We start from the raw sequence: 15,496 nt of genomic DNA, 5'->3' as shown, positions 1-15,496 counted from the left end.
TCTCTCCATGAAGAATAAACGCAATTCTTAAAAATCACGCCCTCCATTAAAATCATAAATAAACCCTATTGATTAACAAAATTATTGAATACCCAGCGGGACTCGACAATCCGTTACATAAGAATATAATAAATTTTCCGCTCATTACAAAACATTTTATTATCCCCAAACCCCCAAATAAAAATGGTTCGCCACAAGTGAAAATAAAACAGTTCGATAATTCCTATTCCTCTCTCGATAATTCTCTTCTCGCAATCCTCTCCCCAATGTACACTATAAAATTAATATATACCCAATAGAGCTGTCTAGCAAATTCGCTCGGAATTTTTATTAATTTTTTTCGTATTTATTCAGAAAAAAATCCTATCTATTTTTTACTTTTAAATAGCTTGAAATGTTCCATTATATATAAATGCTCGCATTATGGCCGAATAATCAATTAGAAATGAAACGGTTGAATAAAGATTCAGAAAACAACAATCTCATAATCTCGTCAATACAAAATCCGAAAATTCATAATCATCATAAAAATCGTGCATTCCTCCATTAAAATCATAAATAAACTCTATTGATTAACAAAACTATTGAATACCCAGCGGGACTCGACAATCCGTTACATAAGAAAATCATAAATTTTCCGCTCATTACAAAAAATTTGTTATCCCCCAATCCCCAAATAAAAATGTTTCGCCACAAGTGAAAATAAAACCGTTCGATAATTCCTATTCCCCTCTCGATTATCCTCTCCTCAATGTACAGCATAAAATTAATAGAAACCCAATAGAGCTGTCTAGCAAATTCTCTCGGGATTTTTATTAATTTTTTTCGTATTTATTCAGAAAAAAATTCTATTCATTTTTTACTTTTAAATAGCTTGAAATATTCCATTGCTACATCAGATCTCTCATAATAAGCAACAATCTATATATAAATGCTCGTATTATGGCCGAATAATCAATTAGTAAGAAATGAAACGGTTGAATAAAGATTCAGAAAACAACAATCTCATAATCTCGTCAATACAAAATCCTAAAATTCATAATCATCATAAAAACCGTGCATTCCTCCATTAAAATCATAAATAAACCCTATTGATTAACAAAACTATTGAACACCCAGCGGGACTCATCGGGACAATCCGTTACATAAGAATATCATGAATTTTCCGCTCATTAAAAAAATTTGTTATCCCCAAACCCCTAAATAAAAATGTTTCGCCACAAGTGCAAATAAAACAGTTCGATAATTCCTATTCCCCTCTCGATTATTCTCTTCTCGCAATCCTCTCCCCAATGTACAGCATAAAATTAATAGAAACTCAATAGAGCTGTCTAGCAAATTCTCTCGGGATTTTTATTAATTTTTTCCGTATTTATTCAGAAAAAAATTCTATTCATGCTGCATTAGATCTCTCATAATAAGCAACAATCTATATATAAATGCTCGTATTATGGCCGAATAATCAATTAGTAAGAAATGAAACGGTTGAATAAAGATTCAGAAAACAACAATCTCATAATTTCGTCAATACAAAATCCTAAAATTCATAATCATCATAAAAACCGTGCATTCCTCCATTAAAATCATAAATAAACCCTATTGATTAACAAAACTATTGAACACCCAGCGGGACTCATCGGGACAATCCGTTACATAAGAATATCATGAATTTTCCGCTCATTACAAAAAATTTGTTATCCCCAAACCCCTAAATAAAAATGTTTCGCCACAAGTGAAAATAAAACAGTTCGATAATTCCTATTCCCCCCTCGATTATCCTCTCCCCGATGTACAGTATAATGCAAAAAACCACGTGTGAATCGGCCCTTAACTCCCGATGCCCGTCCTAAGTGTCGCGCGTGCGCACTGATAGTATTGTTTCTGCACTCGGATGATGGCGACTGGTAACTTCAAAACGTGAGTTTATCGTGATATTATTCACAATATATATAACATTTGAGGTGTGTATAAGCCTCGATAGCAATGCTAACACCTAGAATATAGTTCAAAGAGTCGAGGGAAACGATAATTATGCCCCCAAACTCATTAAATACGAAAGTAATTGTCGACCGACAATTCGATTGAGTCGTTCGCGGAGAGACTATATGCCCGTCAGCTTGTATATCTTTTCCCGTTCCGAACATTAACGCAGCACTAGTTTCATTCAACGCACAATGGAACATTCTGCGCACCAAGTAATTTGTTAATTAGGGCTTTCAATCAGTAACGGAGGGAATACTATTTATTTTGCACGAATGAAATCGATGGAATGATGGAAACAAAAAATATGCGGAAGCCACCTCGTGACTACTTGAATACTAATGGAACAATTGTAGTTTGCAATTGACACATTTTGCACTATTTCGTCTATTTATTATTTACGATAAATTGCATTAATAGTTCTAAAGGGGTTACGGGTGTCCAAAGTCAGCAATAAATCCCGGAAAATCGCGTTTTCCGTTTTTCCTCCTCTGATTTTAATAAATAAAATATTCCCAGTGAATTAATTTCACCAGTTGTCTAAATAATTTTGTTTTTAACGTCTATTTCCGGTCTGTTGACGGTAAATATCGCCTTTACGCATAAATTCGTAAATTGTTGATTAACAATTAAAAAAGAAAAAATTTCCTGAACGGTTTTAGCGGTTTATTGCGAGAATTTTGCGGAATTGTTGATTATCCGGAAATTGTATCATCGTTGTATACTTTAGAGGTTAACGTTTACCCGATTTACCCGCCACTCATCGATAATCATTCGCGGGAGTCAAATAACATCGCTCGGAGCCTTGAAAAAAACCCCGAAAACATCGGACAATAAAACAGCTCGAGATCCCCGAAAAAACCGCAATTATTGTGAACAAGTGTGAGTTTAACAGAAAAACCATTTTAAAGAGGAACACGCCAGTCTCCGGTTGCTGAAATCCCCCTCGACCAATGGGATTTTAACGTCAGTGTGACGTCACACTGGAGAAATCGCTGCCATTGGCGGACGTGGGCTGTAATGTTTAGGGCGGGTTCGCATGAAATTTCCATTCAACATTTTCCGAGACAATTAATTTCCGCTGAATCAAAAAAAATATTTCGTCAATCGGTTTTGCATTGATTGATGTGTAAATTCAAGAGGTGGATGCGCACAGCTGACGGGGGGAAATTAACGCGAAGACGTGGTGCGGGACAAAAGGCGTCGACTCGCAACAGTCGCACCTCATGTAGTCAATGAGAACGTGACTTGAACGTAAGCAGCAAGAACTCGAATGCTCAAATGGTGTCTTAAAGTTTTACCTTAAACTTAGTGTTTAGTTGTTAATATAATGTGTTAGTTGTTTCCGTCGATCCATTGAACTCCATTGATCCGGGGGAATTGAATGCAACCAATGTTGCGGACGGTTTTACTACTGTAAATTACGGGAAATAATCGTGGACGGGGCTGGCGATCGAGGGCTGCAGACACCCGAGACGAATGATTTTAGTACGTAACTCTTGTCTAGGTGCTACGTGCGGCAATCTTATCGCCGGGTCAACTCAGTATTTATTTTTATGTAATCGAATTGTCGTGCGGCTGGAGTAAACTGCTTTTTACGTGGGGGAGAGGATTTTTGGCTCCGGGACTGAGGGCTCGGTGCGTTATTATTGTTCGTTGGGATTGTCTGTTGGCGGGCCTTTCGAAATACTTTTTTTCGCCGATTTTGTGGAGTAATTAGTGGGAATTGGGCACCCGAGGGCTCGGGATTTTTTCAAGATCAGAGGTAATTTGATGGTGTGGGAGTTGATGGTACGTTTCTTTATTTTTTTTTATGTTTTTGTTTCGAGAGGTGATGATTTTGCTCGACTGGCGGAGGCTCCCTCTTTGTGTTGTATTTTTTATTGATTTAGATTGTCTGGGGTTTTAATTTCTTGGCAATGAGGAAATTTTTTTTTGGGGAAGGAATTGGGGGTTTAGCTCAGGTGTTGGTGAAGGGTTTATTGAATTAACAGTTTTTTTTTTCATCAATTTTCATTAATTTTTGCATTGTTTTCATTAATTTTGGTATTGATTTCACACTTCGATGATCTACTGTTTTTTATTTGCAAAAATAGGAGATTATTTATTGTCTTTTATTCAGATTTTTGTTAATTTTAATTCGTTATGGTTTAATTTAGTGTTAACGAGGAGAATTTATCGATTTTAGATCGAGGGAATTAAAAAATTTAATTTAGTTATTCAAGGTTTTATTGAACTATTCATTTTTAGTGCGAAAATTGGGGTGAGGATGTTTTATCCTGTTTTTAAAGTTAATTTACATGTGGGTTTTAATGAAGGTTTCAACCTTTGATAGTCTACTGAATTTTAATTGCAAAATAGTCGACTATTTATTCTATTCTCTTCGGTTTTTTGTTAATTTCGATATCTAAGGTTTTTTTATTAGGAAATTAGGAAATTTAATTTAGTAGTTGAAGACTTGAATTATTTATTGTCATTGCAGAAATTGAGTTGAAAATTTTTTATTCAGTTTTTAAAATTAATTTTCATGTGGGTTTCAATGAAAATTTCAATTTTTGATGATGCACTGATTTTTAATTGCAAAAATAGTAAATTATTATTTCTTTTTTATACGATTTTTTGTTAATTTCCATTCTTTGTGTTTTTAATTTATTGTTAACAAGGAGAATTCATCGTTTTTAAACCGAGAGAATTAGAAAATTAAATTTAGTTATTGAAGGTTTTATCGAACTATTTATTTTCATTGCAAAAATTGGATTGAGTCTTCTTTTTTATTCAGTTTTCCATGAATTTCCATGAAGGTTTCAATGAAGGTGTCAATCTCTGCTGATCTATTGATTTTTAATTGTAAAAATCCTGGATTCTTTATTCTCTTTTATTGACCTTTATTTCACTTCAATTCCTCGTTTTTTATTTCCTATTAACGCGAAGAATTTATCCATTTTAGATCAAGAGAATTATGAAATTAAATTTATTTACTGAAGGTTTTATTGAACTATTTATTTTTATTTCAAAAATTCGGTTCAGTCTTCTTTTTTATTCAGATCTTAAATTAAATTTTCAATGGAGATTCCGACTTTCGCCAATTTACTGATTTTTTATTGCAAGAGTAGTGAATTGCTTATTCTTCTCCTTCGATAAAACTTATTGAAGCTAAATTAGCGAAGCGATTCATATCAATAAAAGATGTGCAACGATGAATTATTTATTCTCGTCCTTCGATGAAGCTCATTGAATACGAACTTATTAGAGGCATTTCTCATCACTGATGATTAACGATTACCGGAATGTTTTCATTTCTCAACAGAATGAATGAGGAGATTGTCCCCGAGGACAGGCAGAGCAGTAGCGTTGAAGTACAGCCAGCTGATGATCACAGTGCCCACGTTATGCCACTACTGTACATTCAGCCGAATAAACTGGGCAGTGGTCAGTCACCTACGACGAGTCAGCCCCTGTTGGGAGGTAATCAGTCCCAGCTGACTGCGATAATCAACCCCATCAGCAGTCCAGTAAGTTTTCACTCGTCCCTCATCACTCATCTAATTTCACTCCAAGGAATTCTCATTCATTAATTGTGTTTCCATTCAGCTCGTCGCGAACCAGAATAAAGTTTTTTTCCAGAGCCCCAGTTCAGGGGCTCTACCCCAGAACAAGCAACACATTGTGATAAGACATCCAAATGTGATAGGAAATGTGAGCGCAGCACCTCAGAGTCAGGGACAGAAGCACATACTTCTGAGAGGGCCAAACACATCAAATGCCCAGATTCTCCCATTGAACAGTGCAACACCTGGAGCTGTAGCTCCAGCAGGAGCCCCCGGTGGTAAGCACGCGTTTGCCTATCTGGGGACACTCATCAAGCCGAATAAAACGAGGGAATCTGTCGTGATTCCTGCAGGTAAAATAAATAAATCATCTTGATAAATATTAAGAACAAATGTAAAATGCATCATCTTCAATCGTGAATAACTCAGGAACGGTAGAGTCAAAATTTTCGACTTTAATTTCATTTTCAAGCTTGAAAAAATACCTTGAAAATGAGCCCTGACTTGTCCGAATCGCATCGTCTGGTGAGGAGATATTGACGATTGAAGACAGGGTGTTTTAGCTTATTGTAGAAATGCTTGATATTTGGGGCTTAATTTGAACTCGTGGGGTTTCAGGTGCGATTCCTGCACCTCAGATACAGAAACCGAAGCTGGTGATAGCCCCGATGATCCCTGGCATTGGGCAGACATCAACCAGCTCGACACCAGTGTCGCAATCTCAACCCCAAAAGCACATGGCTAATTTGATTTTACCAGTGTCAATTGGTCAGTCTACTGGAGCCAGCAAACAAAGTACGTTGAACCTACATTTCAGCAATGGTCAAATTAGTACTGATAGCAAAGGAACCTTCACAGGTGAGTCGATGAGCAAATCATGGTGATGATGTTGGGGATTTTCGAGGGGACACTCTACAGTGGAATTTGTTTAAGGGAGATTTCTAGGCTTTTTCGTAGAGTTTTCCTACAGTTTTTTTTAGTTGATGGGGAATTATGGGGTTTGTTCATTGATTCGATGGATATTAAGTGCTATTTGTTGAGATGACGAAATATTAATTATATTTATATTGGTGATTTTGGTAAATTTGGGTAATTTAAAATTCAGTTACATGTTCGCGTTTTCACGTTCTCAATGCATTTTTAAGCAAATAGTCATAATTTTGCACTAGATTGTTGTTCTATTTGAAAATGTAACATTTCCAAACCAAATAATACGATAATTTAATGAATTATAGGATTTAATATTAATTTCTGGTGCTTGAGGGCCTCATTCTTTCGTGTTTTCATATTCTTGATACATTTTCAATCAAATCCTCATAATCTTCCATTGGTTTGTTGTTTTATTTTAAAATATAAAATTTCTAAGCTTAAAATCTAAAATAAAAAACATAAATAATGAGCCAATTCAATAAATTACAGAAATTTAATATCAATTTCTGTGGTTTGAGGAAAAAAGCCATTTTTGTCCTTGTTAATTCTTCATCAATTTTTTAATTTTCAAAAATCGTCAGAATTCATTGATTTGAAAAATTCCCCATGAGCAAATGAGCCCCATAACTAAAAAATTATTCTTCGAATCTTCAAATTTACTTTGTTTTCTATTTTCTGCATTGAAAAAGTCCAGGAAATTCTCGTGCATAAATTCCACCACGAGAAATGTCTCACTGGGTCATCCCCACTGGTTGCTGAGCTATCAAGAGTATCATTTCATTCTCCCCCTGAAACCCTTCTATCCCCCATTTTCTCCCCACTAATTAAAAATCATAAAAATCTTGGGGTTGTAGTGCTGCGAGAGTCAAAATCCACGAATGCCTCCTCATACCCGCCCCCGCTGCACCCAATAACGAAGATGAGTCTTCTGAATGTCAACAAGAATCCCAACAATTCCTCAGACAGTATAAAGATAACCGAGAATCCAGACTCAGCTGTAATAACTCCGATTCCGAAGAAGGAGGAGACGATGGCGTCGGAGAAGCGAAAGAAAACGATCAGTAATATTCTGCGAGGCTCCACTGAGAAGAGACCGAAGAAGCAGATATTTCCGAAGAATCAGGACAGCATGGACATCAGTTATTCCGTCAGCAGCCCGGAGGGGGATCAGGACAGTGGGAAGAAGTCGAATGACGACGAGATCACTCTCATCAAAGTGGTGCAGGGGGAGGACAAGGCCAGGAGAAAATCGTCGGTTGATGATGACATCAAAATTGAGGTTGTCAAGAGTACCAGCAGTGGAGGAGGGGCTTCTGGGGCTGACAGGCAGGACAGGAAGAACGAGAAGACCAATGGGAACTGCGAGGATATCAAGGAGATAATTCATGGGAATCACAGCGATCCCAATTTCGATGCTGCCAAGGCTTTGGACTGGAAGGATGGGGTTGGCTCACTACCTGGGAGTAGTTTGAAGGTAATGATGGAGTCTTTTGGGGGAGAAGAGAGTATTCTGGGGAATTATGAGGATGGAAAGTTTTCAGTAGTGTTTTAAGGACGAAATATTTTATTTAAAATTCATGTGTCAGTAATATTGCATTCTCAAATTCTGAAAAATATTCTGGAATCAAAAGTACTTAAATTTTTGGTCAAGATATTCAAAATATTTAATTTTGAAAATTTTGTATTGAACATTGCAGCTATTGTTCAAGCCCCACTTGACCCTTATTTGGAGAAATATATGTTTTTATTATTCAAATTTTTAAGGCTCGAATTGGATTCATCATTTTGATGAAATTTGAAAGTTTACTTCGTGAGAAAGATTTATAACATAATTATAACATGATTAACAAATTGCCATTTTTGAAGATGACGACCTCATTCGTCAATTACTTCACAAAGAATAGATTTTGGATTCACAAAATCACTTTTTTCAGAATTATAATAAACTTTTCTTCAGAATTTTATCAGAAGTCTATTTTATTCCACTAGAAATTCAATTAACAAATGTTGATAGTCAAAAATACATAAATTTATCGTGGTAAGAGGTATTTGGAAATCCCAAAGAATAACTTATGACACAAAAATAAATATTGTTGCTGTAAAATCCTTTTCTGTGCACAATAACATGAATTTATAATTTCCAGTTTCGCATCAACGAATTCGGTATGATGGAAGTCGTCGATGAGGACGAGAACTCCAAACAGGACAAGCACAACAGCGGAGACAAAGAGAACGTCTGTCTATCCCGAAATTCAACAAAATCTACTCCTGTAACCGCCACCAGTGATAAGAAGAGTCAGTAGAATTCTCCACAATTTTCAATTGTCCAAAACAACTTCATTAAAGTCATTAATTAATCCATCTTAATGAATCTGATCCATCTTTTCTTTAAATTCCAGATGAAGACAAAAAATCTCGACAATCAGTCAGTGCGGATACTTTATACTGCTGTGAGAGTTGTGGATGTTTCGGCATGGCTGCTGAATTTGAAAGTCCAATATCGTGCAGTCCAGCTTGCACTGAGAGGATTGGAGAGAAGAAACAGCTTGCTATGAAGAAGGAGAAGGAAGCAAGGTACTTATAAATGTTGAATGTTGAATAAAATAATTTGATTCGTAACTATTAAATCAATTAACTAATTAATAATTACTTAACTTCATTAAATTAATGAATTACTGTCAATTTAATTCATCAATTTAATCAATTGAATTTATTATTCATTTTCTATCGAAGATTTTACAACAATTGAATGATGTGAAAATAAAATATTAAACGCGACGTTGAAAATTATGTTTTAGAGAGCTACGAGCCAAACGAAAGCGTAAGAAACTGCTGATGCAAGAGCAAAACTCAAAAGAGTCCACCGAAAAACCACCTGAAGTAGAAAACAGGGAAAAAGAGAAGGAGAAAGAAATTGAAAAGGAAAAACGAAAGGCGCGGGAGAGAATTCAGAGGGAGGATCGCATCAAATATGAAAGTGACGAGTCGAGAGATACTTCAACGACTAATATGGATGAGGAGAGTCAAAGCGAGAAAATTGAGCTCAAGGTAGTAAAAAGAGTCTCATTTAATCAACGTATTTTCATTAATATGCAATCCAAATTTTTCTTTCAATACGAAATACCAATAATAATATTTATTGACAAATTATTATTGTTGAGAACTGAATTCAGTGAATTCTAGTCCATTTTTTATCAAGAAAAATATTATTTAATTAAGATTAACACATGAATATTGAGTAAATATTTAAAAATTAAATGATATCAATTAATTTTTTTTTCTCGAGATTATTTGATGAATTATAATTCTTCTAGTACCCCTGGCAAACCGGAAAACACGGATTTTCGTGGTCCAAGTACCTCGAGCATTGCAAATCAAAGGCTGCACCAGTAAAACTGTTCAAAGATCCATTTCCATACGGAAAAAATTTGTTCAAAGTTGGAATGAAACTCGAGGGCATTGATCCTGAACATCCCTCGCGCTACTGCGTCCTGACTGTATTCGAAGTAGTTGGTAAACCCTTGAAATTTTTACATAAATCACACTGGAGTTGATTATTCCGGAATCTAATGGGAGAGTCTTTCAGGCTATCGAATACGTTTGCATTTTGATGGATATCCTGAGAACTTTGACTTCTGGGTAAATGCCGATTCTATGGATATTTTTCCGGTTGGATGGTCTGAGAAGAATGGACACAAATTGGATCCACCCAAGGGTTACGTACCGACTAATTTCAGTTGGAATGCGTATTTGAAGACTTGCAAGGCTACTCCGGCACCTAAGACAGCATTTTCCAGCAAAAGTGTGAGTTTTTATGATATTTTAAGCGTCTCGTTTAATAGAAATAGACTTAACAAATCGATTTTTCACATCTTGGGGAATATGAAACTGTCTAAATGGTGAGATGTTTGAGGAGAAAATTCCCTCCTAAATCTACTTGTTCTCAAGATGAAATCAAAGAGAATGAACGAATATATTGTGAACAGAGGCTTTTTTTTTACTTCTCGTTGAATTTTTTGCAAAAAATTTTCTCGTCTGCAAAAACTTGTTTTAAATTCGATCAGACAGAATTCGTCACTCCTAAGATGTCCCCTAGACTCTATGAATTCCCCAAAATCCATAAAAAATCCACGAAGAATCTGTTCCTGGCCGTCCTATCGTCAGCAACATTGGAACACCAACTTAAAAAAATCCCTAAACCCCCTAAATCCCTACTAATTAATCAATTTAAGTAATTCGTAATCAGTTAATTTGCATCATCCATAGTTATTCAATTCATTCAAGTAAATTATTCTAATTACTTGAATAATTTTGAATTCATTGAATTTTTCATTAATTTAATTTATAGATGTTTAGCTAATTTTAGCTAATCAGTTGAATTTGAAGGTTTTATAACACTTGAAGGATGCTAAAATGAAATATTAAAAGAGATGTTGAAAATCATGTTCAACAAAAGTGTGCGTTGTTGATGATATTCAAATGGTGAGAGATTTGAGGAGAAAATGCCCTCCTTAATCTACTTGTTCTCGGAATAAAACCCAAGAGAATGAACGAATAAATTCCGAACAAATACTTTTTTCACTTTCCGTTGAATTATCTTCAGTAAATTTTCTCACTTCCAAAAAAGTTGTTTTAAATTCGATCTGACAAGCTTCATTACTCCTAAAAACTCTCTATGGGCTCTCCAAAATCCATAAAAAATCCACGAAGAATCTGTTCCTGTCCGTCCTATAGTCAGCAACATTGGAGCACAAACTTTAAAAAATCCCCAAACAGCCCCCCCCCCACGAGCTTACTAATTAATCAATTTGAGTTAGACCAGTTAATTTAAGAGTTATAGACCAGTTAATTTAAATGATCCATACTTATTTAATTATTTCAAGTAACCTATTCTAATTGCTTGAATAATTTTAAATTTAATAAATTTTTCTTCAATTTAATTCGAAGATTTTATACATTTGAATGATGTTAAAATTAAATGTTAAAAGAGACGTTGGAAATTATGTTCAACAAAAGTATGAGTTTTTCAAAATACTCTAAGGAACATGAAACTATCTCGATGAAGAGACATTTGAGGAAAAAATGTCCTCCTAAATCTGCTTGTTCTCGAGATGAAACCCAGGAGAATAAACGAACAAATTCTCAACAAATACTTTTTTCACTTTCCGTTGAATTTCCTGCAGTAGATTTTCTCACCTCCAAAAAAGTTGTTCTAAATGTGATCTGACAAAATTCATCACTCCTAAGAAACCCTCTATGGGCTCCCAAAAATCCATAAAAAATCCACGAAGAATCTGTTCCTGCCCGTCCCATCGTCATCATCATTGGAGCACCAACTTAAAAAGAACATCCCTCAACAGGCTGTCTTCCCCCCCACGAGTTTTCGCATCGGCATGAAGCTGGAGGCAGTGGACCGTAAGCACTCCTCCCTGGTCTGCGTAGCCAGCATCGCCGGTCTCATGGACTCCCGCATCCTGGTGCACTTCGACTCCTGGGACGAGGTTTACGACTACTGGGCGGACGCCAGTTCCCCGTACATCCACCCAGTGGGTTGGTGCTACCACAACGGCCACAGCCTGACGCCCCCCAACAACTACAAGGACGCCAAGTCCTTCACCTGGGACGCCTACTTCCGGGAGACGAGATCAGTGGGGGCCCCAGCACGAGCTTTCAAGCAGAGGCCCCCCTGTGGCTTCAAGAGAGGAATGAAATTCGAGGCAGTGGACAAGAGAGTCCCCCAGCTGATTAGAGTGGCCACTATTGAGGACGTCAAGGACCACATGATTAAAATACGCTTCGACGGCTGGCCAGAGAGTCATGCCTACTGGCTGGACGACGACTCCCCGGACATTCATCCTGTTGGCTGGTGCAACAAGACTGGACATCCCCTGGAGCCCCCACTCACCCCTGAGGTCATCGCGGAGAAGACGGAGTGCGGAACATCTGGCTGTCGTGGCATTGGCCACATCAAGGGGCCCAAGTTTGCCACTCACAATTCACCCTCTGGCTGCCCCTACTCCTCCCAGAATCTTCACAAAATTAGACTGACCACTGACAGACTCAATGTCAAACACGAAATCTGCGACTACGACGAGGACTCGCTGGACAGGGCCAAGGGCGACAGCACCCTGTGGAGGATGAGGGATAAGTATCATCATGAGGGGAAACATGTGAAGAGTGAGAAGGATGTCAAGGTGGAGTACGAGGAGTTTGATGAGGTGCCAGAGAGGTTAGTTTCAATTGCAGAATGATATTTTAGGAAGTTGAAAGTTTAGAGACAGTACGGGGAATTTTTGGGAGAGGGTCGTTGACATCGAGTCGAGGGGAAAAATCAGGGAATTTCAGATTTTGCTGATAAATTGGGGGAATGACGAATTTTTCAGTAGCGGGTGATGAGAATTTCTAAATTTACTTGAATTTTCGATCAATTGGAAATTTAAGAATATATTTACCAGTTTTTTTTATGTCTATTGATTTTTGGGAAATAATTGAACTAAAATTTAGGGTTTCCATTGATTTTTTCAAGAAATTGTGAATTTTTAATTATTAAATTCTTTGAAATTTCAGTAGAATCGTAAAAAAAATTTGAAAAAATAAAAAGAATTAAAGAATCTTGATGAAAATTTCCATTAAGTGTTTGGGAAATTATATTTTAGATTTTTTCATTATTTTTGGAAAGGAGTCTAGGAGTAAAATAGATTAAACCCATCAAATTGAACGTTTTGGGTCAAATAAATTTTATTTTGTGACTGAAATAAACAAAATTATTTTGTCAACTTAATTAAAATTATATGGGTCAAATTTTGCGGGGCAAACCGTCATGAGATAAATATCATGAATCGAAACAATTCGATTCATGATATTTATCTCATGAAATTGAATGAGTCATAAAACATCATTCAACTCATGATTTTCTCAACTTAGCAGATCGAGCAAAAAACATCATCACAGTGATGGAAATACTGATGAGGAGGAGCATACGTCGAGAAAACGTAGGAAAAGGTCAGTAAAATCGCCAAAAAAATGTTAAAAAATCATTTTCAATTGAATAGATCCAAGACGCGATAAATAGGAAGTGTAATACAGTCCCGAGAGATAATGTGAATTTTTATCTAGACGTCATGTATCCGAGGAGCCTCCCTGCCCTCCAAACTCTGGATTCGAATCAATGACTACTTACGCACCAAATATGCCTGACAAACAACTACGTACCGAGCTGTATCAATCTGTTTACGATCCCGGATACAGTCCACTGCCGGATGCACCACACGTATGGGCGAAACACAGTAATGCACTGAATCGTGTAGTTGCCAAACAGAACACCAATCCCAGGAGATGGTCTAATGAGGAAGTCATCAAGTTTATACAGAGTGTCCCTAATTGCAAGGATGTGGCTAGCATTTTCAGAAAACATGTGAGTAATTTTTTATTTTCTTACTATTTATCCAATCGTCAATTATGGCCATTCAATCAGGCATTTAAAATGAGGAAGAGTGGGGCAAAATGAATTTTCAAAATCATTCAATGAATTTAGAATAAAAAATGAGACTAGAATGAATTCAGCTAATTTTGCCCCATATTTTCCCACTATTCCATGATTAGTTTTATGATTTTTAATGTAGTTTGTACGTGAATTTTTCTCTTTATATTTTACATTTTTTTCTTCATGCACTGACGTGTTTTTTCCTTCATCACCTCTATTTTTGGATTTTTAGAGTATTGACGGTGAGGCATTTTTAATGTTGACTCAAGAAGATTTGGTATCACTCCTGGGTCTCCGTCTCGGCCCAGCCATAAAACTGTACAACAGTATTGTACTTCTGCGTCGACGTGCCACATGAAACGTGCTCAACATTTTAACACCCACCAACTGATCATGTTCATTGTAATTTTCACCATTATTCTCTTTCATTCTGCCCGGGAGAGCCCGGCAATTAAGCTCATTAGCGAGTGGTAGATTGCCACTGTACTTTACGGGGGTTTTTTTCTTCACAAGAGTAAAGTCGAGGATTATTATTAATGATTCATTTCAACATGTGGAGCATGAGGACGAAAAAGTACTTCAAGATTTAGCTCTTAAATATTTATCTATTCTTATCATGGAGGTACATTGGACTGTACAAAATGTATATAAATAGTTGTTATGGTATCTGTAGATATTGGTAAAGTGTAATGGAAATAAAGAAGGATTTTTTTAATGTGAAGTGTCACTCATTTTTTTAACTGAATTTTATGTCCAATTTTTTTTACCGGAGGATCTTCTGGTTTTTACGAGCAAAAATTATTTTGCTTCTCATTTGCCGATGACATATTTCTGAATTTCAAGAAATGCGCAAAATCGCCGGAAGTCTGGTTTGAACCCACGGCCCTCAGGTTTCCAGTCTAAGCTTTTACAAGTTAGCTATTCACTGAGTATAGAATTTTATGTTGTTCATTCTAGTTTTATACAATTCTAATTCATTTTTTGGGTAATTTATTCAATTATTCTATTTTTTTCAATTACCATCATTATCATTAATTTTTTAAAGCCATCTTTCGGCTTTTCCCATTCCCTTCTGACTGAGAATTCACGGCTGAAATTTTCCTCCGTATTTCTGCTGGAAAATTTGAGCCTCTTAATAAGACAATTATTATTTCCGTTCTTGTAATTTCTAATTATTGTTTTCATTCCTGAGTTTTCTCCGAATATCTCCAAATCTAAGGGAGATACCAAAATTTTCCTAATGACGTTTTTTGTAGCTCTCAATCCGCCCAATAAAAAAGGTCATGACAAAAATTTTGCTATCGCCCTTGGATTCCGAGAAATTCGTTGAAAATTGACCAATACCAATACCACCATTTTCAATCATCAAAGTTGTCACTTAAATAGTGTGAGAAAAATTTGAAAAAAATCATAAATATTCAGCACCATTCAAATTACGTTTTCCACAGAATTATCATTTTTTGAAACATTCTTGCGTTGAAAGCAAGATATAAATATACTTAAACATTCTTTATTTATAAATAATTGTTCAAACTTTCGGAAACCTTATTTTTTA

At 36.0% G+C, this 15,496-nt stretch overlaps 1 protein-coding gene across 4 annotated transcripts; it reads left to right on the top strand.

The window, feature by feature from the left end:
- The first annotated feature begins 1,854 nt into the window (after positions 1-1,854).
- Positions 1,855-14,659, top strand: LOC107043957 (lethal(3)malignant brain tumor-like protein 3). 4 transcript variants are annotated; one of them, XM_015265702.2, is made up of 14 exons: positions 1,855-1,917; positions 5,288-5,492; positions 5,572-5,881; positions 6,147-6,323; positions 7,313-7,932; positions 8,603-8,753; positions 8,858-9,032; positions 9,257-9,506; positions 9,773-9,971; positions 10,045-10,262; positions 11,819-12,687; positions 13,383-13,460; positions 13,575-13,872; positions 14,174-14,659. In XM_015265702.2, exons 1-14 carry the CDS (start codon positions 1,892-1,894, stop codon positions 14,297-14,299), a joined length of 3,702 nt encoding a protein of 1,233 aa, XP_015121188.1. In that variant the 5' UTR covers positions 1,855-1,891; the 3' UTR covers positions 14,300-14,659. The 4 variants fall into 4 exon arrangements, with proteins under 4 accessions (XP_015121188.1, XP_015121178.1, XP_015121171.1 ...); XM_015265692.2 differs by having other exon boundaries at positions 6,147-6,386; positions 13,386-13,460; XM_015265685.2 differs by having other exon boundaries at positions 6,147-6,386.
- The last annotated feature ends 837 nt before the right edge of the window (positions 14,660-15,496 follow it).

Source organism: Diachasma alloeum, unplaced genomic scaffold, assembly GCF_001412515.2.
Source record: "Diachasma alloeum isolate Michigan unplaced genomic scaffold, Dall2.0 Dall_scaffold_00180, whole genome shotgun sequence".
In the NCBI taxonomy this organism is placed as follows: Eukaryota; Metazoa; Arthropoda; class Insecta; order Hymenoptera; family Braconidae; genus Diachasma; species Diachasma alloeum.
This window is presented reverse-complemented; position numbering and strand designations above follow the sequence as displayed.